The sequence below is a fragment of the Halichoeres trimaculatus genome, unplaced genomic scaffold (assembly GCF_033239565.1).
Source record: "Halichoeres trimaculatus isolate MK-OKI-2021-1 unplaced genomic scaffold, fHalTri1.1 fHalTri1_scaffold_12, whole genome shotgun sequence".
Lineage (NCBI taxonomy): Eukaryota > Metazoa > Chordata > Actinopteri > Labriformes > Labridae > Halichoeres > Halichoeres trimaculatus.
The window spans coordinates 6,213,467-6,240,281 of NW_027437190.1; the positions used below are offsets into that span (position 1 = coordinate 6,213,467).

The 26,815-nt window shown below is 41.3% G+C and overlaps 1 protein-coding gene across 2 annotated transcripts in view; it reads right to left on the reverse strand.

The window, feature by feature from the left end:
- The window catches only part of sim1a (SIM bHLH transcription factor 1a), a 31,837-nt gene extending 5,231 nt beyond the window's left edge, over window positions 1-26,606 (reverse strand). The window contains exons 1-10 of one of the 2 annotated variants that reach the window (XM_074683632.1): window positions 26,354-26,606; window positions 25,652-26,110; window positions 19,211-19,290; window positions 12,257-12,346; window positions 12,071-12,179; window positions 11,906-11,991; window positions 10,003-10,202; window positions 9,760-9,866; window positions 9,294-9,441; window positions 801-966 (exon numbers count right to left, since the gene is read on the reverse strand). In XM_074683632.1, the coding sequence (XP_074539733.1) occupies window positions 801-966; window positions 9,294-9,441; window positions 9,760-9,866; window positions 10,003-10,202; window positions 11,906-11,991; window positions 12,071-12,179; window positions 12,257-12,346; window positions 19,211-19,290; window positions 25,652-25,826 (1,161 nt within the window). In that variant the 5' untranslated portion in view covers window positions 25,827-26,110; window positions 26,354-26,606. Of the gene's footprint in view, window positions 1-800; window positions 967-9,293; window positions 9,442-9,759; window positions 9,867-10,002; window positions 10,203-11,905; window positions 11,992-12,070; window positions 12,180-12,256; window positions 12,347-19,210; window positions 19,291-25,651 lie in introns of both variants that reach the window. The other variant, XM_074683633.1, reaches the window with a different exon arrangement.
- Window positions 26,607-26,815: the final 209 nt, after the last annotated feature.

Genomic DNA, 26,815 nt, shown 5'->3' on the forward strand with positions numbered 1-26,815 from the left:
TGATCACATTAACATTTCCTGTCAAGGCCACGAAGAAAACCAACATCTCAGTGAGCTACATCTGAACTGTGCATAGGCTACATGTATGAAACTAACGCTCTGTACATTCTGCAGAAAATCAACAACTCTTACAGCTGATGACTTTAAATGAATGGATTCATCATTCACAAACAAATTAACAGTGGCTCATCCCAGACATTGCAACAAAAATGATTGTGTAAGTAAACAGGGAATCCAGTGAAAAAGTCACTGACATTCGTCTAAAGTAGGCTAACTCTGTTACTTTGCTTTCTGTTATTCTACTGGCTCCAACATACAACTTGAACCTGACCATAGACTTAAATGCACAGCAGCCTAACACTGGTGCTGCGACTTCAGTCGTCCACTGGTGTGAGTGATGTCATTAGACACTTGACTGCAAATTATTCCATAAATAAGCCTTGTTTCTCATAAGTCTAAGCTTAAATACAACCCAATATAGGTGAGTTATGAAAGAATATCCCACCCAGCTGTTATAACCATAGAAATTAGTGTTAGAAGTCAAAACTGTTTCTGTTACCGGGCTGTAAACTTGTTCAATTTCACAGTAAAAATATTTTACCACAGACACTAAAAGAGATCTCCAACCTCGAGTGGACTCCTGAGGTCCTGCAGTTTCTGCACTGCTGCCATTTGCAACACCAGAGCTCTGCTTTCTGCACGCACTTCTCAGTGCAGCTGGTGGAGTCAACCCCTGCTGTTTTTGGACTCAGGCTATCCTCTCCTTAAAAAATTCCACGACTAAGATATAAAACCCTCACCTGTGTGTACGGCGAGAGTCTAGCTTTGGTCTTGGGCCGTGATATTCTGCTCTTGGGCGTTCTGCAGGTCTCTGTGAGGCTGCTGGACGTGCTGCTGCTGTAGGGGAAAGAGGCCTTGGATGTTGCCTGGTCCAGAGAAAGCTGGAGGCCTTTGTACTCCGTCTCCCTGAGAACACAAACAGACTTTCTTTTATTTATTGTTGATTTTTTGCATTTGCTTGCACTGTATTAGTACAGTCAGTAATTACACAAGCAGAGATCCCGGTCCCTGGAAAGGCTGTTTATTAAAGAGCACAAACAGCCCATGTGTACCACCGTGTTTGTTTCCCTCTAGGTGCAAAAACCCATTAACATCTGTTTAGCAATTAGAGCTTCATCGTGGTGCCGAGAGGGTTAGCATGCAGAGATGTGTGTGTGTGTGTTTGTCTGTGTTTGTGTGTGTGTGTGTGAAGCTGCCAGGAGGGCTGTTGGGATGCTTGTTTTACCAGAAGGATTGCAGCAAGGCCTTCAACAAACACTCTACAGAGGGAAAGCTGTCCAATCAAATACACCGGGAGATTAAAAGCTATGTCTGGCTAAATCAGGCCCAGAGGAGAAGCTTGGACATCTCACTTCTGGGAAATGGGAATTGATTTCTCGCTAAAGTGTTCTGCAGATCTCACCACGGATGATGAATCAAGTTTGAGACAACAGAAAACCTGGACAGGGTTTACTTTGGACAAACAGTGATCTGTCATCTGCACATATCTGTCCTCTGTCTCAGCCTCTCTGTGCACACACTCACACACACACACACACACACACACACACACACACACTCATACATGCAGACAAGTTTCAGAGGGTTTGCATCAGTAACATCAGGTAAGGGCTCTTGAATATAACTCATGTTAGATAATACCAATCCATAATGCTAACATGCAGCCAATATAGGAATTAAAAGTATCGTTTTCTTAGCTGTAAAACAAACAAAAAACAAACAAACAAACAAAAATAATAATTTTAGCTTTAGCCTTTCCCTTTGCGCAGAACTCACACCCCACAATCCATCCTATTTTGTCCAAGAGGATGCCTTTGATGCGTTCCATTTGTATTCAGAAAATGGGATTTATGAGTTTCGAGTGGGAAATTTCAACTCATGCCCAACTGGATGCCCCTCGAGGTAAGACCCTCCTTCTGGGAAGTCGGCGGATCCACACCACCACCAAGTTTACTATCAAAGATGGCTGCCCAGGGTGTAGTTGAGCTCCTGCTATATTCTGTTTTTTTTTTTTTAGCATTTCTGACTGGTGTTTGTTGCACTAAATCAGCCTTATATAAAGTATTGTTTGATGTTTGTATTATGTAATATTGCTGTCATGTCAAGTTTTTCCATCTTGGCAATAAACTGTCATCCCCATCCCCCACTTACCAGTTCTGATGTAAATGGATTCGGAATTGGAAATGGAATTCTCAGCTAATGTGCAAAGAATGCACATCGCTGCCGTGAGGCATGCATAGAGCACCAAGTCAGCCCAAGGCAGGAGAGAAAAAAAAGAGAGATGAGTAATCTGAAACCAAACACACTGCTGCAAAGATTGACTAGTTTCAGGTCGTATCTGACCAATCAGCAGTCAGATAGCCGACAGGCAGTTGGATGCTGGTAGAGATATGGCCTCCAAATGGAAAGCAAAAGAAAGACAGTCAATCAAGAAGAGGCTCGTGCTTCACTTGAAGCTGGGCAGCCCTTTAAATCAGGGCTGGGGGATATGTCGTATATACTTGATGTATCGCAAGTTTTTGCACGTGAGGTGAATAAACTGACTATATGGCAATATAGTAATAACAATGACCTAAATGTTTTCAGACATCGGAATGTAATTCTCCTTGTTGATTCACTTGTGTCACTCTCTGCTGCTCTGCTGGTGCTTCTCTCACAGAGAGCACCACGCTCCCCTGCCCACTCAGAAAAATTCTCCTGCACATGCGTGTTTTGGTATTAGGAGAGAAGAAAGTCGCCTACACTTCTCATCACTCGCTGGTTGTGGGTTCCCGGGGCTTGTTTTCTAGAGTGTACTTGCTTATTTGGGTTTGCTTTGCTACCTGTATGATCTCTTCCAACTCTCCACAATGAGAAACATTGACATGTTTTTGACTTTCACTTTTCTCTTTTCACTTTTCTGCGCACCTCTGGTTTTAAATAAAAGGTTTGCGAAACTCTACCTGATTGAGATTTCTCCTTTTTGCATTCAAATTTTAAAAATCCAACCAAAAGGTCTACTTGAATCATTATACTGTCATTTTATGCATCAAAGGGTTGGATTTAACAGTAGCATAGTGATTTGGAGGAGAAATCAGAATTATAGAGATTGTGTACAGAGATATAGCCTAAAATATCAAGATATTGGATTTTGGCTGTATCATCCAGCCCTACTTTAAATCGTCCACACACCCAGATTGGGAACCAGTGACCACATCGTCAAAGCTTCCATGAGACTTCAGGAGCTGCTGCAGATAAAACGCATGAAGAGTCTGAGAACCACGTTTTCTAAAGCCCGTTCAAGTACAAGTAGATAGTTTTGTGTATTTGTTGTTTGTTTGTTTTTTTCCTTTTTTGTCTTACGCTGAGTTTTAGGTGACTGAAAAGGTGGTTTGAGAAAATACCTTCACAGGCGGATGCATGGGGAGAGATGGCAAGCCAGCACTTTGACAATCCGACACTGTTTGGTTTAAATGCATACATGGAAATCTGTCTGTTTTCTATTTCATGTGGTGTCGGACAATTTGCAAAAGTAACAACATGATTGCAAACAGAACAACACAAATGTAACAGTGACAACATGACAGAAGAATATGGAGATAAATTTATGGCACAGTTTTGAGCCCCAAAAGAAACTTTTTTGAAAGAACTCAAGAGTACATTTTGTGGAAAAATTGGAATCAAGCAAAGAAAAAAGCAGTTTGAGCAAAGAATAATCAATGACGTGCCCAAGAAATTATTTTTCATGCTTGCAGAACACACATATGTGTGCATTACCAACATGTTGTCCTCAAGTAGCCCAGAAGATGTCAACTGGTAAAATGAGGCAGCTCATTAAACACTGAGAGTTCAGAGAATCAGATCTCAGCGACAAATCCTGCGAATGAACAGCGTGGCTGTTGTGAGTAAAAGCTGGTGTTGCGCGCTCCAGCAGCAGACGTGCTTTTATTCAAAGGTCTGATAAATCACTGTCAGGCTGTGTTAGCAGCAGCAGCAGAGTCAGAGGCTATCAGAGCTTAACACACACACAGTGAGTTCACACACAGGTGAAGTGGTCTTATCATCCGGCTCTACACACCACAGCTACCAGGTCAAACTACCCCACACATAAAGTCTCACCTCCACGTTGCCGCATGGCTCAAACCTCACAGTATTTAACACAGGTTTTAAAACCAGCAGAGAAACAAGGCTTCAGTCCTCTCACAGCACGCTGGAGCCAATAAACACTCATCAAGTTTACAGCCCATCAATTAAAAGGCTGTAAACACAAAGCTGTTACAGGTTTGAGGTAGGAGGTGGAGGAAACGTGTGTCAAGCTGTTCTGTGAATGCAGACAGCCTCCCTGCTTAATGGAGCGTTTTACACACACCTGATTCACACACACACACACACACACACACACACACACACACACACACACACACACACACACACACACACACACACACACATCTGTGAAACTGAGCATCAGGGTCGTAAAATAAAAGCATCACAGGGATGTAAAACGGTAAGACATCAGGTCTCAACGTCTAAGACTTTATTTCTACCAGCACACAACAGACTGAAACCTAAAAGTGACAACATCAGTGTATGTGAGACTAATTTTGTTTTACAGCTTTTGACGGAAGATACTTTAAAAGCTGGGAGATAGACAGAGATGGTTACAGTGACAGCATATCCCTAAGCACCTGTTAGCACCTCTTATGTGATGACATCATTCCAGCAAGTCACACGAAGATCTCGTGCTATATGAATAAACACCTGATTGAAAATATGCACAAATTTACATTTTGAATTGTTGGATCTTGAAAAGAGACAAAAAATAATGAGAAGGCAATATTCTGTAAATCACAAATGAACTGAAATAGTCTGTTTATCAACTGATCAAAAGTTTGAGACCACAGCCTTTAAAAGAGGTTGAACGCAGTAAGACAGACATTTTGGATTTCTTCAAAGATCCTGAGGGTTATGGAGCAAAGAAGTCCAGAAGTAGACCCAGAAACACGTCAAGACATGGGGCGACTCAAATGAAGGTTGTTACTGGGGCCGACTGCAGCCCAGTAACCATCAGACGCCATCTGAGAGAGAAGAGCTTTAAGAACAAAACACGTCTTCAAAGACCTCGTCTCCTTCAACACCACAAACTCACCGTTTGGACTTTTTCAGAGAGCAGCAAACATGGGACACTGAAGGTGAAGAAAGTTTGATTCTCTGAGGAGAAAAAACTGAACCTTGACGTCCTGATGGCTTCAACGTTACTGACATGACCAGGAGATCCCACTGGAGATGTTTTCACGGCGGCACAGTGGAGGGGGCGCCATCATGATCTTTTTCCTTCAATGGACCAATGGAGCTTCAGGTTGGTCAGGGGCGTCAAACGGCGGCTGGCTCTGTGGAGATGTTGCAGGGGGCCTCCTTCATGACTGAGGGCCCTGGTCTGTGTGGGAATGACTGGGTTTTTCAACAGGACAACGCTGCAGGTCACAATGGGCGCCTGACAAAGGACTTCTTCCAGAGGAATCAGCTCACTCTTTGGACCATCCTGATGTTCCCCTGATCTAAATCACTCTGACAACATTTGGGGATGGATGGAGAGGGACGTTTACAGAAATGGACATCAGGTCCAGACAGTGGATGATCCTCCATGAAGACATCTTCACCACTTGGAGCAACGTTCCCACAGCCTCCTGGAAACACTCACATCAAGCAGGAAGAGATCAACAAGAACGGTGGAGCTCCTCATCACTCACTCCTTTTTTCACTCTTTGATTTCTGTTTTAGGGGTTTCAGGTTTTTTGAGCTGAAGTCTGAAACTTTTGATCAGCTGTTGAACAGACTGTTTTACTTTAAATGTTGTCTTCAATATTTTGCCTACTCATATTTTTTTGCCTACTCATATTTTTTGCCTACTCATATTTTTGAAACTCTACTTAAAACTTCTTAAGATCCACCAGAGCAAAATGTAAAACCATGACATTTTTCAGCTGGTCTATAATGTTGATCAGGTTATAGGTCACCATAGCATAGTTGTTGAGCCTCCTCCAGGTGTCATTTGCCCATGTGGGTTCATCCACTTCAGAACCTTGGTGGTGATCTGACTCTCACAGCTCATCTCTCTTCGTCTCTTCATGCTCGGGTGTTCAGGGACATTAAAAGCCGTGGGGTCAGGTATGTAACTCAGTTGTGCATGAACATTGGGATGATGTGTTTACTCTTCTCAGCAGATTAAAAACCTCTTGTGTTTGAAATAAAAGTTTGTGGGACAATGATTAAGATCATGTTCTCCACTCCTTGTTGCAGAAAAGTCAATCACTTGGTGAATAGAGATGCTTGTTGTGCCGGTAAATTCTCCACTGATACAGAATAAAAAAAGCAGCTTGTAAAGAGGATTTTCTGCTCCCTCTTTGAGCAGGATAAAGACCGGCCTAATGCAGCCTCAGCGCCTGTCTGTGTTTATTCACTCTGCAGGCAGAGCAGATAAACTGTACCAGGTGACTGAGAGAGGGGCCACCACAGGTAACAGCCAACACATGAGCACACTTAACAAACTGAGTAACAAAGGGCTCAGACACGCTGACGTACAGGGGAGCAGAGTGAGTGATAGAGCAGGAATGTCTGCTACAGCCAAGAGCAGAAGAAGAAGAAAATCTCTTTTTTTTAATTTCACAACACTTCCTCTGTTGCAGCCTGTTACTATAAAAAGCAGAATAAGGCTGAACAAACTTCCCCGTCTCTGCACTCTATCCTTCAACAAACGTGTGTCTTATTTCCAATTAACCTCCAGTTGATTGCCTCACAGCAAGTGTTTGCGTAAATCTCTATTGCTAACACTCATTATCTCATCACAGCCTGGAGTGACGGCACAGCAGAGATCTTTAACCCGAGCTGTCAGACCACAAACACATCTGACTGACAGCTGTCAGAAACATTTATATTTAACCCCTCAGTTTTTTCATTTTACAGTTTTTCTCAGTTGCTTTGGTGCATTTTTCACATTAGAATTAAAATTCTAATAACTGTTAGTTCAACCTGCACAATGTGTAGTCATTTGTGCACATTGTAGTATCAGTTTCTTATTCTGTCCAACAAATTGCAAACTCTTTAGGATGTGCATCAATTGCTTTCATACAATTTCCTGTTGTTTTTAACATCATCATTTGCTCATGTAATGTCAGTCAAATAACAGTCCTCATTCCATTGCTTGCATTTTATTGAATACAAAAATCTGTTAAGAAATTTTTATAAATTTCTTAATCACTTTTTTTCCTCGGAAAACAACAACAACAACAAAAAACATTAGTATGTATGTGAAGCATTAGTTGAAACCAATGATGAGCCACTTCTGCATAGTCGCTCATAGCTGAATCTGAGTTAGTTCGGTTCTAGTTTGGTTTTATTAGGTTTTTTTTTTATTTTATTTTATTTTATTTTTTATTTTAAGTTTAAAATTGGTCAAACCTTGTTTGTGGTGCACACACAACTCTGACATAAAGTATCACAAGAGGCTGGGGGATAGGGTGTATTTTTAACCCTTTCCTCTGACACATCTGAACAGAGAAAAGCATTTTCTTTGGATAAAGTTGTGCGTGATGTTGTGTGGGTTTTTTTAAGTAGTGTAGAATAATCTAGCCAACAAACCACAATTAATTGCTACAACAATATACCTCAGCCTTCAACAACATTCACTAATTAGTGCTGAAAATTCACTAAGAACTGGATCTGAGACCTTCTGGCTCATTCTACCCCTGAGGACAAAAAGGAGAAGGCTCAGATTAAGGACATAAGTGTTGTCTCTTCGTCCTGGCAGACTACCTGCGTTTGTTTATATCTGACACGCCGCGCGCGCGCGGACTGATACACTAAGCGGCGAGCGCCTCGTAGCCAGCTGTGGCTCTGCAGCGGAGGTAGCGCCGTTTTACGACACAATGAGAACTAGAGCCGTATTTAGTGGTGTTTTTGTGTGAAAGTAACTCGCTGAAAATTCTCTAAATAAAGCGTGAATGCAGACTGATATCAGATTTTTTCGTCTGTTTATTTGTGTTTTTGGTCAAGTAAAATATGGCCCCGTCTGAGTGCAGAGGAAACCGGCAGAGGAGCAGGGAGGGGGTGTTTGGTGCGAGCGCTCTGGGCTTCTGCTGCACAAAAACACTGCTGTAGGGGTAATTTCTGCCCTAAACCTTGTGATAGGACCCAACTTGTTCCATCCCGGAGTATGACTTTAAAGTAGAAAGGGACTCTATGGATCGTATAGAGTTAGGTAATTCATTCACCATTTGGGAACAACAGAGGAGAAGAGTCTGGCTAGAGACTTAGAGCCGCGCTGGGCTGGGAGCACCAGGCGTCTTTCACAAGCAGAGCGGAGTGGGCAAGAGGAAGTGTAGACCTGGATGAGGGACCCCAGGTAGGCAGGAGACGTTCTTGTCTCTTTTTTTTAAGCCAGAAGAAGAGCTTTGAATTTGATTGGAAGCCAGTGAAGAGAGATTAACAGCGGGATGACGTGCTGTTTTGGGCTGGTTAAAGACCAGTCGTGTACTGTGGTTTTATCAATGGTCCTGTCTTGATCATTTTCAGGTGGTGTCACCCTGATCTGACTATTTTTGCATTTGAAAACACAGAGTAAACTGTCATAATGAAAACAAGACAAAGCCATTCGACTCTCTTGTTCATGAATAATGACGCCAGGCCACTGACGCTTTTATTGACATGAAAACTTGCGTTGAGGAATGAAATAACCATTTTGAGCAAGTGACGCTTTGTAGGTTATAGATCAGGTTTAGAAGTTTGTAGTGATTGTTTTGAGAAATGCATTGACTGTTGTGCAAATGTTTATAATAATGTGAGAAATGCACCAAAGCGAGAAAAACTGCAAGAGTTTCAGAGTGCAAGAATTCTGTTGCAACTTAATCTGTGGGAACTGCTGAACCCAAATACCCAATCCATTGACAAAAAGTGAGCATCGCACTATCTCTGAGAAATTCATGCAGTTTTCAAGTTTTTTTTCAGTGTCACTTCAAGACAGGGGACAACTATCAACAATGTGAATACATTAAATCTCTCAGCTTATTAAAAACCAATGCACACAGAGTTATAATACAAGAATACATTGATAGCGGCTCAGTTGTTTTTCCAAACATTAGCTGCACACAACCACACAACCACACAGCTCTAAGACACAATCAAATCAACACCTTTGTCTCAAGTTAAAACTGCTTTTCCACATATTCACATCACAGGCTTTGGTGTTTGATACTCACGTGAGAACATAGTTGACACTGACGATGCAGTGAGGTCTCGATGAGCGGCTGTTGTGGACGATGGTTGCATAACTCTGAACCCAGACCCAGCCCCCCTGTTTGGCTAAGAAGCGGTAGTACTTTGTGGTGACCTGACCTTTGACCAGCACTGCAAGACAAAGAGAAGGAAAAAGACACGTAATGATTTCTGTAGGAGGGATGAGACAAACTGCAGCAGATATTTCAACAGGCATACACTCAATGCTAAAGTGGAACATGAGTATAAATGCATGGTTTGTTCTCTGGTATGACTAATCCACATAACGTCCCATAACATGATGATGACTGAAACTTTTCCTTTGTCACAGAATTTAAAAGAGCAACTCATACAAGAAACAAGGAAAACCAAGTGATACAGTGTGTCTCTTAGTGCACTTTGTGAGTGTGTTTAGAGAGTTTGTAGGAAGGTTAAACAAACCTAACTCACACAAGTGATGAGCACAGCGCAGGTGGAAAGAGTCACAGCTGTGGACGTGATGGTACAGAGTCTTCTCGATCAGATCCTGAGGTTCATATCCTGTTAGCTCTGCAACCCTAAGACACACACACACACACACACACACACACACACACACTTGGATTATTCTAAGTCCATCCATATTTGCCAAAAAAACAAACAAACAAACAAACACAGACGTAACCACAAGGCGCTCAGTCACACAGGAAGTACCGTGAGTCCAGGAAGATGAGCTTCATGTCTAAGCTGGCTCTGAACATGAACATGTTGCTGTGCAGTTTGATCTCCGTGACCGCGCTCGGTGGGAGGGAGTGACCGACCGCCACCAGCCCGACGTTCTGATAGCAGCCGTCAAAAGGAGACATGTCCAGGCTGTACTGACGGATCTTCAGGTAGCCGCTGCAGTGGATCACCTGGGCCAGAAATGATGCTCAATTAGTTTCATTCACAAGCTCAGCAGAAAAATAAAGAAAACCAGTGTGTGGTAGATTATTTCTTTGTTGTAACAATGCCTCTTGGTAACAAAGCTTGTACCACTGTAAAGCCCTAATTTATTTAAATGGTGCCACATGTGTAAGGAACATGCGGCGCGTCATCCTCACCAGGAGTCCTCCTCCATCATGACCCGCCGATGCCCTAAAGGAGCTGCATGATTTTCTCCCGGTTTGTTGGGTTGTTTGACTCTAGTCTTTTTGTTTTTACTTCAGCTGCCCATCTGTGGGCTCCAGAGCCACCAGAGACCCTGTCCATAGGCTCCAAACCCTCTGTCACTGGTCTGATCTCACCAAGTGGGCTGGTTGTCATTGTAAACAGTTTTTTTCCTTCAAGGTATTGCGCCCTGACAGCATCACATTCCAGGTTTACTGTTGGCCATGTTTTTTAACCATATCAGAGTTGGGACGAAGCAAGCTTCTGAGTATTTATTGTTTTTTGTTATCAGTTGTCTGTCTGCTTGGTTGTAGACTCAGAAACACTTTTTAAGACCTGATGAAATGTTCATCGTGAAAAGAGAAAAAAAACTTGTTCAGTGACGAAATAAAAATGGGAAAAATGAAAAAAAAAAGTAGCACGATTACTACCCGCGTGTTGACTGTGTTTGTTAACTCACACCAGCTGCATGTTCAGTCATTGTCTGTTTGACTGACAGACAGCTGGAGTCACAGACCGAGGAGTTCCTGCTCTTCCCTCTCCATTGATAAGTCTCTCTTCATTCATGTTGGCCTGTAAAACCTCAAACCTGTTGACTCCTGGTCTGGCTCCACTCATTGTGTCCATTTATCATCATAGTCAAGAGAAACACAAACTGATTTTGACACATTTTGAAAATCACTGGGTGTTTCAAGTCGTTTCTGGTCACAACTTCCTGTCCCTCTCAATCTTACTTATGCTGATTTTATCTGTCACAGCTCCAGGTCTGGCAAAAATAAGATGGCTGCGACATGACAGAGCAACCACACAGACGGACTGCAACAGAACAGATCCAGTGTAAGCTGCCTTGAATGAAAACCTATCTGATCCTGTTGCCATGGGTGGAGACGGACTGTGGACACATTTGGTGTATTTCAACCACTAAAGTTGCTGTTACTTCAGTGGACTGAGGACATGATGATGGGGAGCAAGTCAAAAGAGAAGAGTTGTCTTTTCTAGGGGTCATACGCTAAAGTTAGCAGAAGTGAATGAAAGACTTTAGTCACTTCTAATGACTGGGATGAAACTGGGACTCGGCAGAAACAAAACTGGTCCACTCCACACTTTGTTTTGCTTTTGATCTGAAAACATGGTTGTTTCTTTAGTTGTTAACAGGACTGAAAATGCAGTGCACTGCAGATTAAGTCATGGATGGAAATAGTTAATCACTAACTGCTTTATTATTTTTGAAAAGCTGGTAATTGTTCCCAGAAGCATATTATTGTTGTTAAGGACTTATCTGTGGGTTTCAAGATTGGAACCAAAGTACGTCTGAAAATTTACCTTACATAAATATAACACAAAAAACTATCACAGAGTTTGCACATCCTTTTTTTTAGTTTATGATGTATTTTGAAGAGGTTTTTAGACTTCACATTGACTTCATATTTTTATAAGGAATAAAAAGTTCAGCAGAGCGGAGTACTACCTTGTATCCCCCACAGGTAAGACCAGCATTTCTTTTTGCAAGGACACACTTCATCCTCAGGAAGAAGGAGCGCTCCATCTCGTACTCTGCAGCAAACAAAGAAACAAGTCAGCGCTGATATAAAACAGGTTGTTTACTATTCAACCTGCATGTGTTGTTCATTACCGTGGACAAAGTGTGAGTGGTAAGGCTGGTGTGCGGTGAGGACGGCGGTCATTTCGTCGTGGTCGGCTGGGTGGATGTATTCATAGATGCTGTTCCCCGTCAGCTCTACCTGTGGAGGTAAACATTTCCTCAGAGCTGTGATTTATCAGACATCAGGAGGTGTGAGGAGAGGAGTTTCAAACCAACCTGTGACAGACCCAGGTGGACTGAGGCTGTTTCTGATATGTACATTATTTTACCGTCTGGAGCAACCACGAAAATGAAGCCGTCTAATGTCTGAAAGAAAGAAGAAACAGAGCTTTATTGTTTTATATTCTATCATTAAATCAGCATTATTCTCTCTGAACTTTTTGCCATCCTAACAAACAGAGTAGAAAGGGTGCAAGTATAGCTCAGCAGTTAAAGCCTGTGCCTCATGTACACAGGCTGTTGTGTCCTGTTTGCAGTGCACTGCAAAAACTCAAAACTAATCAAGTGTCTTATTTCAAGTAAATATTATAACAGAGGACTGAACTTCAGCTAAAATCACCTGAAAAGTACAGAAAAATATGTTACAAGATGTGTCAAGTCAAAATCAAGGTCTGAGTGCATCCTTAAAGTATTCACAGCACTTCATATTTTACACATTTTGTTAAGTTACAGTCTCATTCCAAAAATTGAATTTTTACTATTATAATTTTTAAATTGTACACATTTTTTGTTTTTAAAAATTTATTGAAAATAAAAAAAAAACTAAGATGTCTCATGTACATAAGCATTCACAGCCTTGGCTATCTTGGCTGTGGTCTTAGGTGGTTGCCCTGCTGAAAGATGAGCCGTGGCCCCAGTATGAGGTCTAAAGGTCTCTGGAGCAGGTTTTCATCCAGGATGTCTCTGTACATCGCTGCATTCATCTTTCCCTCAATCCTGACTGGTCTCCCAGTTCCTGCTGCTGAAAAACATCCCCACAGCATGATGCTGACACCACCATGCTTCACTGTAGGGATGGTATGGTCCAGGTGATGAGCGGGGCCTGGTTTCCTCCAAACATGACGCCAAAGAGTTCAATCTTTGTCTCATCAGAGCAGAGGATTTTCTTTCTCCTGGTCTGAGAGTCCTTCGGGGACCTTTAGGCAGACTCCAGGTGGTCTGCCATGAGCCTTTCACTGAGGAGTGACTTCAGTCTGACCTCTCTACCATACAGGTCTGATTGGTGGATTGCTGCAGAGATGGTTGTTCTTCTGGAAGGTTCTCCTCTCTCCACAGTGGACCATGGAGCTCTGACAGAGGAACCATCAGGTTCTTGGGCTCCTCTCAGACTAAGACCTTTCTCCCCTGATCCCTCAGTTTAGATGGGGTCCAGCTCTAGAAGAGTCCTGGTGGCCCTGAACTTCTTCCATTTACAGATGACGGAGTCCTCTGGGCTCATTGGGACCTTCAAAGCAGCAGAAATGTTTCTGGACCCTTTTCCAGATTTGTGCCTTGGGACCATCCTTATGAACATCTTGAGGATGATCAGTGGAAACAGGATGATCCTGAGCTCAGTTTGAAGCTAAGACTGTGAATACTTTTGTACATGTGATGTCTTAGTTTATCTTTAATACCAATGTCATCTTAAAGTGTTGATTACAATCAGGCATATATCAATAATCTGGATACTTTTGACAAGAGTTGTGATGAATATTTTCCCCAAGATTTGTTTCATGTATTCTGAAGGGAGCTATATGATTATATATTTTAAGCCAAACTTGGCTAAATTACCTACATATTGATTAAAAGGCATGTCAAACAGCTTCAGAAGCCTTCTCCAGCTGGCAGCTATGATGTGAGAAATAACAGTGTACTTTAAAGGGTCTGGGGATCTCGGCCAATCTGCTGAGTACTAAATTACAGCTGGCCTCTTATTCCACTGTTGATTCCCATAAAACATTTCAAATGACAAGTTTGAAGTTCTGAATAACAGGCCCCTCTCCATGACCTGCAGCATATGGATGGATAACAACATAGGGAGGCCAGGGCGCTGAGCACAAACAAGACTTTGTTGTTTGATGGATATAAGCCAATCATCTGCCCCTGTCATAATGGTAAGATGGACGTTTTCATTGGATGGTTAGCGTATTGATTTACAAACAGACTGAACATAAACCGTAGATTCCCTACCCTAGTAATTTGATCAATCTAGAATCAACTCTCACTTCCATCCTCTTTTTGGATAAATAGAGCTTTCTTAAATGATTTTTTCAGTATAGTTGATTTTTTTTGGCATTCCTTCAAAAAGTGGTGAATCTCCACCACAAGTTGTTGCACAAATTCTCCCAATTTTGTCGAGAAATAACCATATACTATATAATCCATGATCATAGTCTCCATGATGTCACCCATTTGTTTCTGATATAGAGTTTTAGGGCCATCGTTGATGGGGGAAATAATGGGAAAAATATGACGCATAGCCCAACCATCTCTGATCAAGAAAGGAAGAGCAGCACCTTGTCCTGCAATCTAGACACACCGCAGAGTTGGTCAGAGACTCTCTAAGCTGCTGATCTCTACAAAACTGCTCCAAAAAAAGGAGACTTGATCGAGGACTGAAAAATCAACAGAGATGTTCCTGCAGAGGCCCTATTCCTCTCGTCTAACGATGCCTTCAGTGGAACTGTTCATTTTAATGGGGCTGAATTCCAGCCATCACTATTCACTGTACATCACCCAAACCAAAGAGCAGCACCAGCAACCCTCATCGTGTCTGAGACTACACTGTTTTGTTTTTTTGTGATCAGTGGGGTCTGGCCCATTCTATTTGGTGTATTTGTTTATTTACTATTGTTTTGTACAAAGGTTGCTTTCTTTCAGTAAGAGCTGCAGCGTAGCAGTCAGGCTCATTTTGCACAGCTGGAAGAGCTACAGACTGTATAAAACATGGTTTTAGTGACGTCACCCTCTGGGCTTAGTTTTGGAGCCAAAAGATGACAGTTGGAAATTTTGACTCGTCTTTTGGTCGACTTAGCAAAAAGAAAAGAGGTGGCTCTGAAGCCAGACTGTAGAGTCTGGGTAAACAGCTACAAAGTGCCCGCCTGTTAGTCAAGTCATTATTCCCTTTTTGACATCAGTTGTGTTGGCTTTTTGCATCATGAATTTTTCATTAGCAGTTGTTTCTACTGTAGCATTTTTTATGGACATTTGCATGTGTTTCGTATCATTTGAGCACCTGATGCAGCTTGGAAATACATCATAAGGTGCTTTTAGTAGAAAACTGAATAGTTCCTGTTGTCTTTGTTTCCACTGAAGCCTGGAGTCCAATGAAGGTAATGTCATTTAGTCCAGTGACGTATGGAGAGACACAAAAAAGAATTGTACTACACCACAAGACCAGTAGAGGACAGTAAGGCAAAACAATATAGGCCATTCAGGAAATATTACACCAACAGAAGACAAAAACAGGCCAACTTTGTTGTGTGCAACACAGCAGTTAGCCAGTTAGCATTGAGGATATTCAGCCTGTACTGGTTTTAATTGTGTTTTATCACACTGCAGATAGATTTGTTGATCAACATTTGAAAAGAGACGAGCGTGAGTGACAAAGTGTATGACGTTCCCAGAGATTAACTAGTGTTCTAGCTAAAAGAGCAGCTCTGTTGATTGATGTCTTTCAGCAGGATGCATCCTCTCCAACAGCTTTAAATCATTACTGTATAGTTATGTGATGAGACTATGTTGACACGTATATCAAAAAATGAAACTAGGATGCAATCCTGATGACTTCTTCTGTGTGTCTTTCTGTTGTAAACTGGATATTCACTGACACATTCAGCTGAAGGTCTCCAGTTTACAGGGTATCTCTTTAAACTGGAACACCGGGAGCTGACAGACACATTCACAGTATCAGGCTCAGAGGAGAGCTCTGGAGATACTAAACCAAGTCCATTACAGCTGGGGGTCATGTTAATGTGGATGAAGAGAGGGGGGAAAAACACTATGAGCTCTAATTCCGTAGACCAGGCGCACCTGTCCTGCGCCGGCCTCCTCCGCGTGGACAGGGCGTAACCAGCGCACTTTGCAAGTTTCCTGCAGTGCCAAGAGAGGCGCAGTCAAGGCGCAGAGGAGCGTAGAGCTGCGCGTCCACACCTCCCTCCGCGCAAATGGCAGAGAGGGAGGAGAAAAGCCGTGAGTGGGTTTAACACAGCCAAACGCTGTTTTCACCAATTAAATGAGCGCCTCTCCTCGCCTTTAAATGCCCTGCAGCCGAGGCGCAGCGTCTGATTGGTCTGAGTGATCCCCAGCACCGCAAAAGATATGCTGGAAAGAGCCGGCAGTGGAGACGGTCAGAGCTGCTGTCCCTGCAGCAGGAGAATGGACAGCGGGGCACATCGGAGGACACAAAGCACGTCACCATGTGGGCCAGCTCCCGGGACAGATTTAATCTGTTCCTTTGTCATTAATAGGAGTAAAAAATTAAGAGGCAGTTACACAGCTGGCTTATCCATTCAGAATACTTTTGATCCACCTGCACTCCTGGTTTGTCATCGCCAAGCAGAGCCTTTGGTGATATACTGTATACTCTCCCAGTGTCTCCACCTCATCCTCCTTACAATAATGTACTCCATCTTTTTAGATCACGTTAAAGATAAAGACTAAAACAGAGAAATATGGGAAATCACGGGTAAATCCTGAGTGACATACATTTATTTTCTCTCTTTTTTCTTCGTCTTTTCTCTCCCTCTTTTCTTTGAATTAAATGAAATGAGAGAACCAGATATATACTCAGTATCTGATGTTAAGGCTGTTTATTGTTTAATTGTAAGATGTGCATCAAACTTCCAGCTGCCGTCAGGTTAACTTTCCATTATGACCAACGGCTTTAATCTGACATCAGATGTGACGGGATAGTTAATATAGATATAAATGTATATGCTGGTTCAGCCAATTAAATTAAATAGTGATTGCTATGATTTTTTTACTGCATTAAAATGTGCTTGACACTCTGGAAACCTGCCTCTGAGGCTTTGTTGACATGTGCGCACATGTGCGCCTGTCACCAAATTACAGCTGCGGAGGGTGAGCTCCGCTTTGCGCCGAGGATAGACCAGGTTGGAGCTGGCAAGCTTTCAGCATTCAGCTTCTATGCTCCGAATATCTGGAACAAGCTGCCAGAAAATATTAGGTCTGCTGAAACTCTTAGCCCATTTAAATCCAGGTTGAAGACCCACCTTTTTACAGCTGCCTTTTATTAGAACATTTTAACAAATCATTTTAATATCTTGTCTTTAATTTTGCACTGCAAATTTTATCTTAAAATCTGTTTTTCAAATCTGTTTTAAAATCTGTTTTAAAATCTGTTTTAAAATCTGTTTTAAAATCTATTTTAATCTTTTGTTTGTTTTTTGTCGTTGTTTGTTTTATTGGATCTTTTCAATTAATCTCATTTTTAATTGAATTTTAATTGTTTTCTATAACTTGTTTTGTCTGTAAAGCACTTTGAATTGCATTTCTTAAATGTGCTATAGAAATAAACTTGCCTTGCCTTGCCTAGCACACTTTTTTGGCACAAAATTGTCACTGCGCCAACATGAATCTGCTGACACCTCCCCCTGGTGCGCTGTCAACTCCCCTCTGGCGCGCCGTCACACCCATCTCTGCGCAAACGGTCTACCAAATTATCAAATTGGCAGCGCATGGTGGTGCGCCGCACTGCGCAGGGTGCGCCAGGCTTGCACCCCCTGCGCTGCCCCACGAAAGTAGAGCCCTATGGCTGCTTCACCAATCAGAAACATTCAGCTTGCAGACCCAACCCCCAGGTCCTCTGGAAAGTACTACCCCCCAGACAGGGCCATATCAAGGGGCAGATCATAGACTGTATTATATAGACATAGTTTCCATGACATCACCCATCTGTTCCTGATACGGTAAAATTAAGCCAATTGTCGCATATGGCCATATTGGATCTGATGCAAGCTTTGAACTTCCCTTTCTAATGGCTATGGGCGCCCAACAGTCACATGAACTGAGCTGTGTCTCTGATTGGACAGACTTGTGATCCTTATATCTTCTAAACCACAGAGTTAGAAAAAAAAATCCAATTAAAAGTCTTTTTTTTTTTTAACTTGATTTTTACATGGTTTCTGTCTGCAGCCAGCCTCAAGTGGATTCTCAGTGAAGACTTTCAGCCCTTCTGCAATGGCTTCATTTTTCCAAACCAGATGTTGCCCTATAAAGTAGACCCCAAAACTTAATTCAGACCCTAGATCCTGTGGTTCAAAAAGCATCTGTAGTTCTTTAAAAAGTCCCTTGGGAAAGTTCCTGCAGTTGAAAAGTATCCTTAGCGATGGTGCTCCAGACTGAGATGCATGTTAAAAAAGTAATAGCGCTGTGATATTTGTCTTTTCAACTATAATTTTAAAGGGCTTCTTTCTATGAATTTTATGTTTTTCCTCTTTCTTACTCTTTGTCTATCTCTTATAAACCCTTTGTCATGTTATTGTCTTTTGTGTCTTTGTAGATAATGGAAATAAACTGCAGAGAAAGAAAAGGATGCCACAAACAGCCACATATCACAACAGTACACAAAGCATTTTGACTCCTCCAGACAAACACAGGGTTTTTACCCCACAGAGCACCAGTTTGGCTGGTCTTTTGCTGCCTGGATTGATCACTTAGTGTGTGTCAGTCATTATGAAACTACTTTAAGCCATTTCATAGAGTTATTTAAAATCTTAAAGCCCAGCTGATCCCTCTTTGCTGCTGTCCTCCTCTGTATTAGTGAACCTGCAGCCCTGGAGTGCTGTAACTCTGTAGTCCTGCTCCTTTGTGCTGCAGCTGATGTGAGACGGGCTGCAGGACAGGCTGAGGCTCTGTGCGTGACCAGGAATGTGTTCAGCTCATTTCACTCTTAAAGCAACAAGAATGGAGGCAGTGAGAGGCAGATGGCAGCAGCCACTAAACCAGACACACACACGCACTCACACACTTACACACACGCACTCACACTCCCTTCCATCTAAGGCTGAATAATCTTTGCTGAATAGGTTGTAAAAATTTTAATTTTTCATTCTAACATGGTAAATAAACCGTTTAGGCGACCTTGTGGCAGCTCGGTCACTTGTAAAGCTTTTCTGAATTTGCTCTTGGAGTGTTCATACGCAGAATAAAACACACAGAATAAAGTACCTGTAAGAGATGAGAGCCCAGTTCTTGAGTGACTCCATCCAAGCTGCTGCGGCTGACGTGACCCCAGGACTCCCCCAGACCTGAGAAACAAAAAACACACACACAGTCTGAAAATAGACAAACAAATAAATGATGTCAAAAGGGGGCATCCCTAAAAAGACCTAAGAAACTGTTTGAAGAATGGATGTTTTTTAGGTCTTCCTTGGACCAGATTTCACAAAAAAATCTGTAGACACCACAAGATTGTTTTTCCATTTACACACATTAATTTCCTTTTTCCAGGGTTTGCAAAACACTGAAACCTTAGGCCTCCAGCACATCAGCCCCTCTGTATGTATCAACGAGAGTATTTGGGTTTTCTTACATCTACAGTGGGAGCTGTATGTTCGGTGCATGTAGTCTTCTTTTGCTTCTCCTGTGTGAATGTTTAATGCTGCTTTAGATCACACTGAACCTTCTTGTTAACACCCCAAACTCCAAAATCTGCCCTTCAACTGATTTTTTTTAATAGAAATTAAACATGATGATGTAACATCTACATAGGTTTTCACTACAGCTTGGAAAATACCTTTAACAAAATCACAGTAATAAATTCCATCCTCTTTGACCCCTATGATAATAATCTTTAAAACTGAAATGCATTTTCACATGCCCTGATGTCTTAATTTAGCCCATTAAAAAGGTGCTGAATGATATCAAAATTGATTTTACAAAGTTAAAAAAATATATCCTGGTTAGTGCTCAGCAGGAAGGTACTGTTTACATTTTGAATCATTCAACAGATAAGAAACAAAATATGAGCTTATTGAAAAGTATTCGTCCTGACTCCTTTTTCACAATTACAGTATTAAATATCAATACTTTAATGAAAAAATTAAATTAAACTTTTTTTTCTTTTGATTTAATGAACACAATAGGACCCAATGACCCATCCTGGTGTATTTTATTGAAGGATCATTTTGCATGTTTCAGACATTCTAATGTGTTATCACTAAATCATTTTACCTTTAAAATCAATCATGGACAATATTTCTCTGAACCAGTTTCAATGGAGACAGCATAACTTCCCAAACTCTACTTCCGGTCTCTCTTTAGCTGATCCAAAATGTTATTAATCTCAATCTAGAAGTAGCTATTAGTGAACATGCCAGCCAGAGAGGTTTCAAATACTATGAATTTTAATCAAAGAAGGAAAACATTCCTCTAACCTCTGCTTTCACAGACTGACAGAGTCAGTGACACTTCCACATGTTAATTGTTGCGCAAACCTTGGATCTACAGAGAAAAACAACTCTTATTAAAGAGTGTTTCTCGACCTCATGTGATCAGGAAACAGAAACATCAAGATGAAAATAGCCAGAAAAATGAGAACAAGTCTCCGCTGTGGGAACAGCATGTCAGCAGAGAGGGAGAGTGAATTGCTGGTTTCCAGTTTGGACAGCACAGGCTCGTTAAAGTGCCGTTCTGACCATGCTTCCCCTAAAAATACACCAAACCTAAAATTAAACCCGCTCACACTTTCACCGGATCGCTGCAGGAGTTGTAAATACATTTCCCAGCAGCAGTGAAAACTAACATTTGGGCTGGACCGAGGAGGCTGAGAGCAAACAGGAGTCTCTGCAAAGCATTGACATGCAAATCCCTCTCTGCAGAGCAAACAGGCGGCATGCGGGGATCAGCGCCCCGCAGCCAGCAGCCCCACAGCCCCACAGCCCCGCAGCCCGCACGCTTCAGGCGGAGCGGAGATGGACTCCACGTCTGTATGAAACAACACAACATGATTACCTCTCAAAAATACCCGTAACTGTGTTCAGGAATAATCTCAGGCTTCCACTTCAAATAACAGGAGAGATCATGAGAAGACAGAGTCAGTAAATACGTTTGGTTACTGCTTAGAAAAATACACGCAGAAAATCCGCTGAGCTGTTATTAAATACAGAGAAATACTGAAGCAAAAATAATCAACACCGGGGAAATAGAACGACTCATCTCTTTTAGTGTTTTCTTTTGGCATTACATAATAATAATAATAATAATAATAATAATAATAATAATAATAATAATAATAATAATAATAATGAAATTTGTCACATAATCATTTCTCCATATAATTGAAATCAACTAAGGACATTTTTCTACGTGAAGAATTCAAGAGACTTCACAATAAAACACAGCGATAAATCTAACAAGATAAAATAAACTAAAGAAATGTTGATAGAATAAATAAATAATAACAATTCCCCCTTTTCTAAATACTGATCCCCACAGACAGGTTTCAAAGCTCGGTGTTGTCTTTAAAGACTTAATCCTTTTTTTTAAATTAATGATTATTTTATCATTATCTGCGATTTTTTTCGTTACATTTGGGGTAATTCGTCTGTTTTAACGCCTTGTTTTATTGGTCATTAAAGTGTGGTGATGTGTGCAGCTCAAAGAAACCCAGAATGACATCTGAATAATCGACATTCAGCGGTTTAATGAGAAGCAATTTAACGAGCTGCACATTAGTAACGAACACAGTGGGTTTGGCGTGTGGGCCTGTTTCACAGCATCACAACTGTTAGCAGGATCTTTATGGAAATATATAGTCACACAGCTTTAGAATGCAGTTTAATTAATAGGGTTAAGAAAGTGGTTAATAAAGAATGGGCACTGATTATATGCGAATACGGGCAACTCAGGACTTTTATTGTGAAAGGGCACACGGTAATGAGAGTTTTAGCCCATTTTGATTTCATACACACTGAAAGGCTGATACACTAAACACACTTTTTTTATTCATTTGTTTCTTTTGCAGAAGATAAATTTAATTTTATTCTCCACAGAGTTGCCGTATCGGATAATCACTGTTCAAATCTCTGATTTATTTGAAATAAAATTCTGTTTCTTTTCTGCTCGGTGACCTTTAAAAATCACAGGGATAATCACCCAACGCGTACTCTCTCTGTCTTTAAATTAAATTAATTATTTATTTGTTTATTTTGTAAAGGTATTCTCCCAGTCACCTTGAACGGTCAATATATTTTCATATTTCAAGCACGAACGGCAAAACTGAAGCGACACAACCCGAGGATTTAGGGCTGAATGTGTTTTTTAAATAACACGTACGAAGAAAAAAGAAAAAGAAAAAAAATTGAAATGGCCACAAAATAGTCGAGGTAACATATCGTTTAATAAATAAAATCCAGTTTGTGAAACTACAACCAGCTGTAAAACAACTGAATGATGACTGTTCAAAGATTAGCAATTAATCAATAATTAAAATAAATCGACTCATTTATTTTTTGTTGGTTGATAATGAGAAGTTAAAGCCTTCTCAGCCGATAAGTGGTGGAAAACATTAACATTCTCATGTAAATTAAAAAACACTATAGCCAATAACATTGATACCTTAGTGTGTAAATTTTTCTCAAACAGGTCTTACCCTCAAAACATGAGTAACCAATGAGCAGCGATCAGAGTGAGAATCCACTGAGCTGTGATTTTTATTGTCCAACAACATCACACGTTGTTATCCTGATCCTCATTACACTCACTCATACCCGGCTGTAACACAGGGTTTCTGTGCTCCTGAGGATTATAATCAGATTTAATCTCTAATAACACACAATAAAGAGTGAATTAAGATTATCTCAGTCAGCAGATAATCTGATCACAGTCATTTCTGCTCCCTGAGCAGTTAGCTCTTGTTTGGGAGCCGGGGTGTTGAGAATTCAGCCAGATATTTGTGGTGTGTGGTGTCACGTAATTTAAGACAACACGGCTGAGGTCAAGGGTCACAATGCTGACCAATCTCAGGGCCATAAATAAAGGTGTACCCCCCCCCTGAAACACACACTCACACACACTCACACACACTCACACACTGGCTGAGACAAAAAGAACAAATCCTCCTTCAAATGAAGAACACTTTCAGCTTTTCCTCTCCCCTCTCCTGCAGAGCCTCTTCAGACAAGCTTCCTCACTGACTCAATCATCACATGTGGAGCGTGTGTGTGTGTGAGTGTGAGTGTGTGTGTGAGGAGGCCTGCTCTCTTAAGCAGCAGAGTTGATTTAATGAGAAAAAACACAGCACAGTGTGCAGTCAGAGGAGGAAGGAGTGAAATCCTGCAGCTCTGTGTGACACAGATTGTCTTTTGAATTATTCACCAACATGCCGATGTTGGAGCACACGTGAACCAGCTCAGACGGCAGAGTTTCTTCACTCCTGTGCAGACTGAGTGCAGAGGATAACAAAAATACATTGAAATGATTTTTACCCAACCAAACACTGAACTCTCAATGAAACAGAGTCACACAAAAACCTACAACAGGCCCTCAAAACAATGAATCCTAAATCCACACATTTCAGGCTCATGATGACATTTTTAAGACTCTTCTCTCAGATTAAAGACTTTTTTCTCCTGGGAGAAGAATCAGAAATGTCTGGAGGGAATTATCACACTCGTATGACTTTTATACTGCTCACAGATTTAACATTTACAGCTGGAAACGTCAGGCAGACCACGGTTTACTGAAAGAGTGAAATTAAGAGTCAACTGATGACGCTTCTTTAAAACAAGCACGAGTTGGTTTAAAACTGAAATTATAAAACAATATTACAGGTCTGTGCTACTTTTTTAGCAGTGCATACAACCCTGAAACCTGAGCTTAACCAGTCACAGGAAGGATGGTAACTTAAGTGTTTTATTTTGAAATTTAAGTGTCCTGAAATGTTTAGGGTTAAAATTTTCACTGTTATCCATGATTGGGTTTTTTTTGACACAAAAACAGAGGGATCAATTTTGGATGTAAAGCAGTTTTCTGACTATATTTAGACATTTCTTTTTACATACTGAAAAATAAAAGAGCATGTTTGGAGTGTGTTTTCACAAGTTATAGTGCTGCAGTGCTTATAGTGCTAAAATATTAATATATCAGGTCTTAATATTTCAGGTAGAACAGGTTTTCCTTGAACAAGCAATCATCTGATTTTAACAGGAATAAACTGGTTAAATAAAGATGAAATAAATATGAACATAGTATAGCTGTGAATTTAGAGATTATTTTGCTCTTTGTGGAGGGGTATTTCTAGTATTTTTTTTAAACACTCTAAGGATACAATGAATGGATTAACAGTGAGAAAAAAGGCAGATTTAAAAAAAGAAATGAATTCCCATCTCCTGGATTTCTGCTATTTTAGCAGAATAGCTGTTTTAATGTACCGATGATGCTGAGATTGATTTATACGATTTCTCAAACATCATTTCTGAAATAAATGTTAATTCATAGGGTTACAGTTTACAGCCCTGCAGCGTGCATAAAAAGGTCAAACACGGAGCTAAAACTGAGCTCTCTTTTTTAAAATTAGAATTTAAATAATCTGTTCCCCCTGCTGATCAGATTAAAATTGCGTTCATGACCGCATTAATAAAAATGCGTAATCTCCCTTTAAATGTTATTCTAACGCGTCTCTCATTCTGCAGCCTGAGCCTCCATGTTCTCCGTCGCTCCACCTTCCTGCACCACCTCCCGCTTTACTGTTACAAGAAGCTCCATATGTTGGGGGATCAGACGTGCACATCATACTAATATCCGCAGCTCTGCAGCAGTCACGCAGGAAGGATGGAGCCTCATCTCAGCTAATCTGCTGCCAGGGGCCACCAGGGGCCCCCGGAGAGAAACCACATCACTGCGGGCCGTACAGCTCTGCGCCGACTTACGGACTCCCCGAATCTGATGTTTTGTCCCATCACATCAGAAAGAAAAGGCTATGATTAAAAAACATGTATTTATGACATAAACACACTTTATCATCTGCTCAGGAAAAAAAAAACAACTCTTGCTTCTATTTCATGGATGAAATCATCAACTTCCTCCAGGACTTAAGGCGAAAATTGATAAACACGATAAAGAGTCATGAAGTGAAATTCAAGTGGAAAAATTAATTCAAAATTTTAAAAGTTGCACATTTCTGCCTCCACTTTACGCGCATTTGGATCTTTTCTTTTTCGCCAAAGCCGGACAAGGTGTAAAATAAAACGCTGCCTTCTGATGTGTTTGTTTAAAACAGTTTGTTTTATTCATTCAGCTTTTTGAAATTATATTCATGCAGAGCACTGTGTAGGCCTATAGGTGTAAAGAAAGGCTGAGTTTGTGTTGATTGATGGCGGGTGGAAATTTTTCAAAGACAAGAGATTAAACATATATTTCCAAGGGTATTATTATTATTTGGCTCTGAATTTTCTGAAAACGTGGAAAAAAACACGCTTTTGAATAAAGATGTAATCAAGAAGCACATTTCTGTGGCAACCAGAAAGCTTAACGAAGGTTGAAATATTAAAGAGAAATTAAACCAGCTACTGTATAAAAAATGGATGTGTTAGTTTGCTATTTTAAAATGTTTATCAAATCTAAAACTGTATTTATGAAGAAAATTACTGTCTCCAGAGCCTCTCTTACCTTCAGGGAAGACGATCCTCATCTTCAGGTAGCTGGTGGTCAGTCTGATGATGGACGCTTTGTCCAGCTGGGAGGTGATGGCGGAAGGCAGCGGCAGTAGTTTGGCCAGTTCATAAAATTCACTGTTTTCTTTCTCCCTCCGAGTCCGAGCCGCGTTTTTAGATTTCTCCTTCATCTTTTGAAACCTCGGTACTGTTCCCCCGTCGGTCCAGCTGCACTCACTCCCTGCCCGCTGCTCTCATAGCATCCTACCGGAGTTGCAGGCTACGCGTCAAATCTCCTCCCCGGCTCGGCCTAAAATCCACAGCTGCAGGCGCGTGGACACATCCCCATATTTCCAGGTATTCGCGTGAGTTATGGACGTGCAGGATGCGGCTAATTCCTGGATCTTTGTAAAGGTGTATTGGATGTTTCGGTCAGCCCATTGGAGGGCTCACCTCACACATGGATTCATCATACCTGAGGATAGAGGTAGTTGAGAAACAGGTGGAGACGTTAGGCTTTGTAAGATGGAGTAATTAACCAGACAAACCTTCAGCTTGGAGGAGGAACCTTTAGTTTGTTTCGGTGGGAAAAAAGGGGGAGCTGAAACCAACAGAGCGCGTAACACACGAGGACACTTGTTTGAATATTTACTCTGAAATTAAAAGCTCGAATTAACATTTATCAAAAAATCTATCTCAAAAATTCTTATTTACTCACCCCACTGTAGATATAAACACGATTCTCTTCGAAGGTGAGGCCTGCAGACTTTAAAAGTATCCGGAAAGATCCCCCATAAAACCCCGCTCTCGCATTTCTTCACTCTGTCTGATATTGAGGATTGAAGCGGCTCCAAACCCCGGCTAAGCGATTCCAGCTCAAAGTCCCGCCCACTTCAGGCATCTCTGCCGCCATTGGACGAGTGCGTTCTCTACTCGCGCTACAATTGGCTACACTGAACGATGACGCTGTTCAGAAGAAACGGGGATTGGCGTGTGCTGATGTTCACCTCTGGCCCGAAGTGGGGAAATAAAGCCCCGAGTGGGTCCATTCTGCACTAGAGCGGCGAGACCACAAATTTCCTTTAAAGATCTGTTAATTTGAAGAGTTATTGTCTGTAAACAAATAAACATGATTTTAAAAAGATAATCAGATTAGGTGCTCTTTTATTCGGCACATATA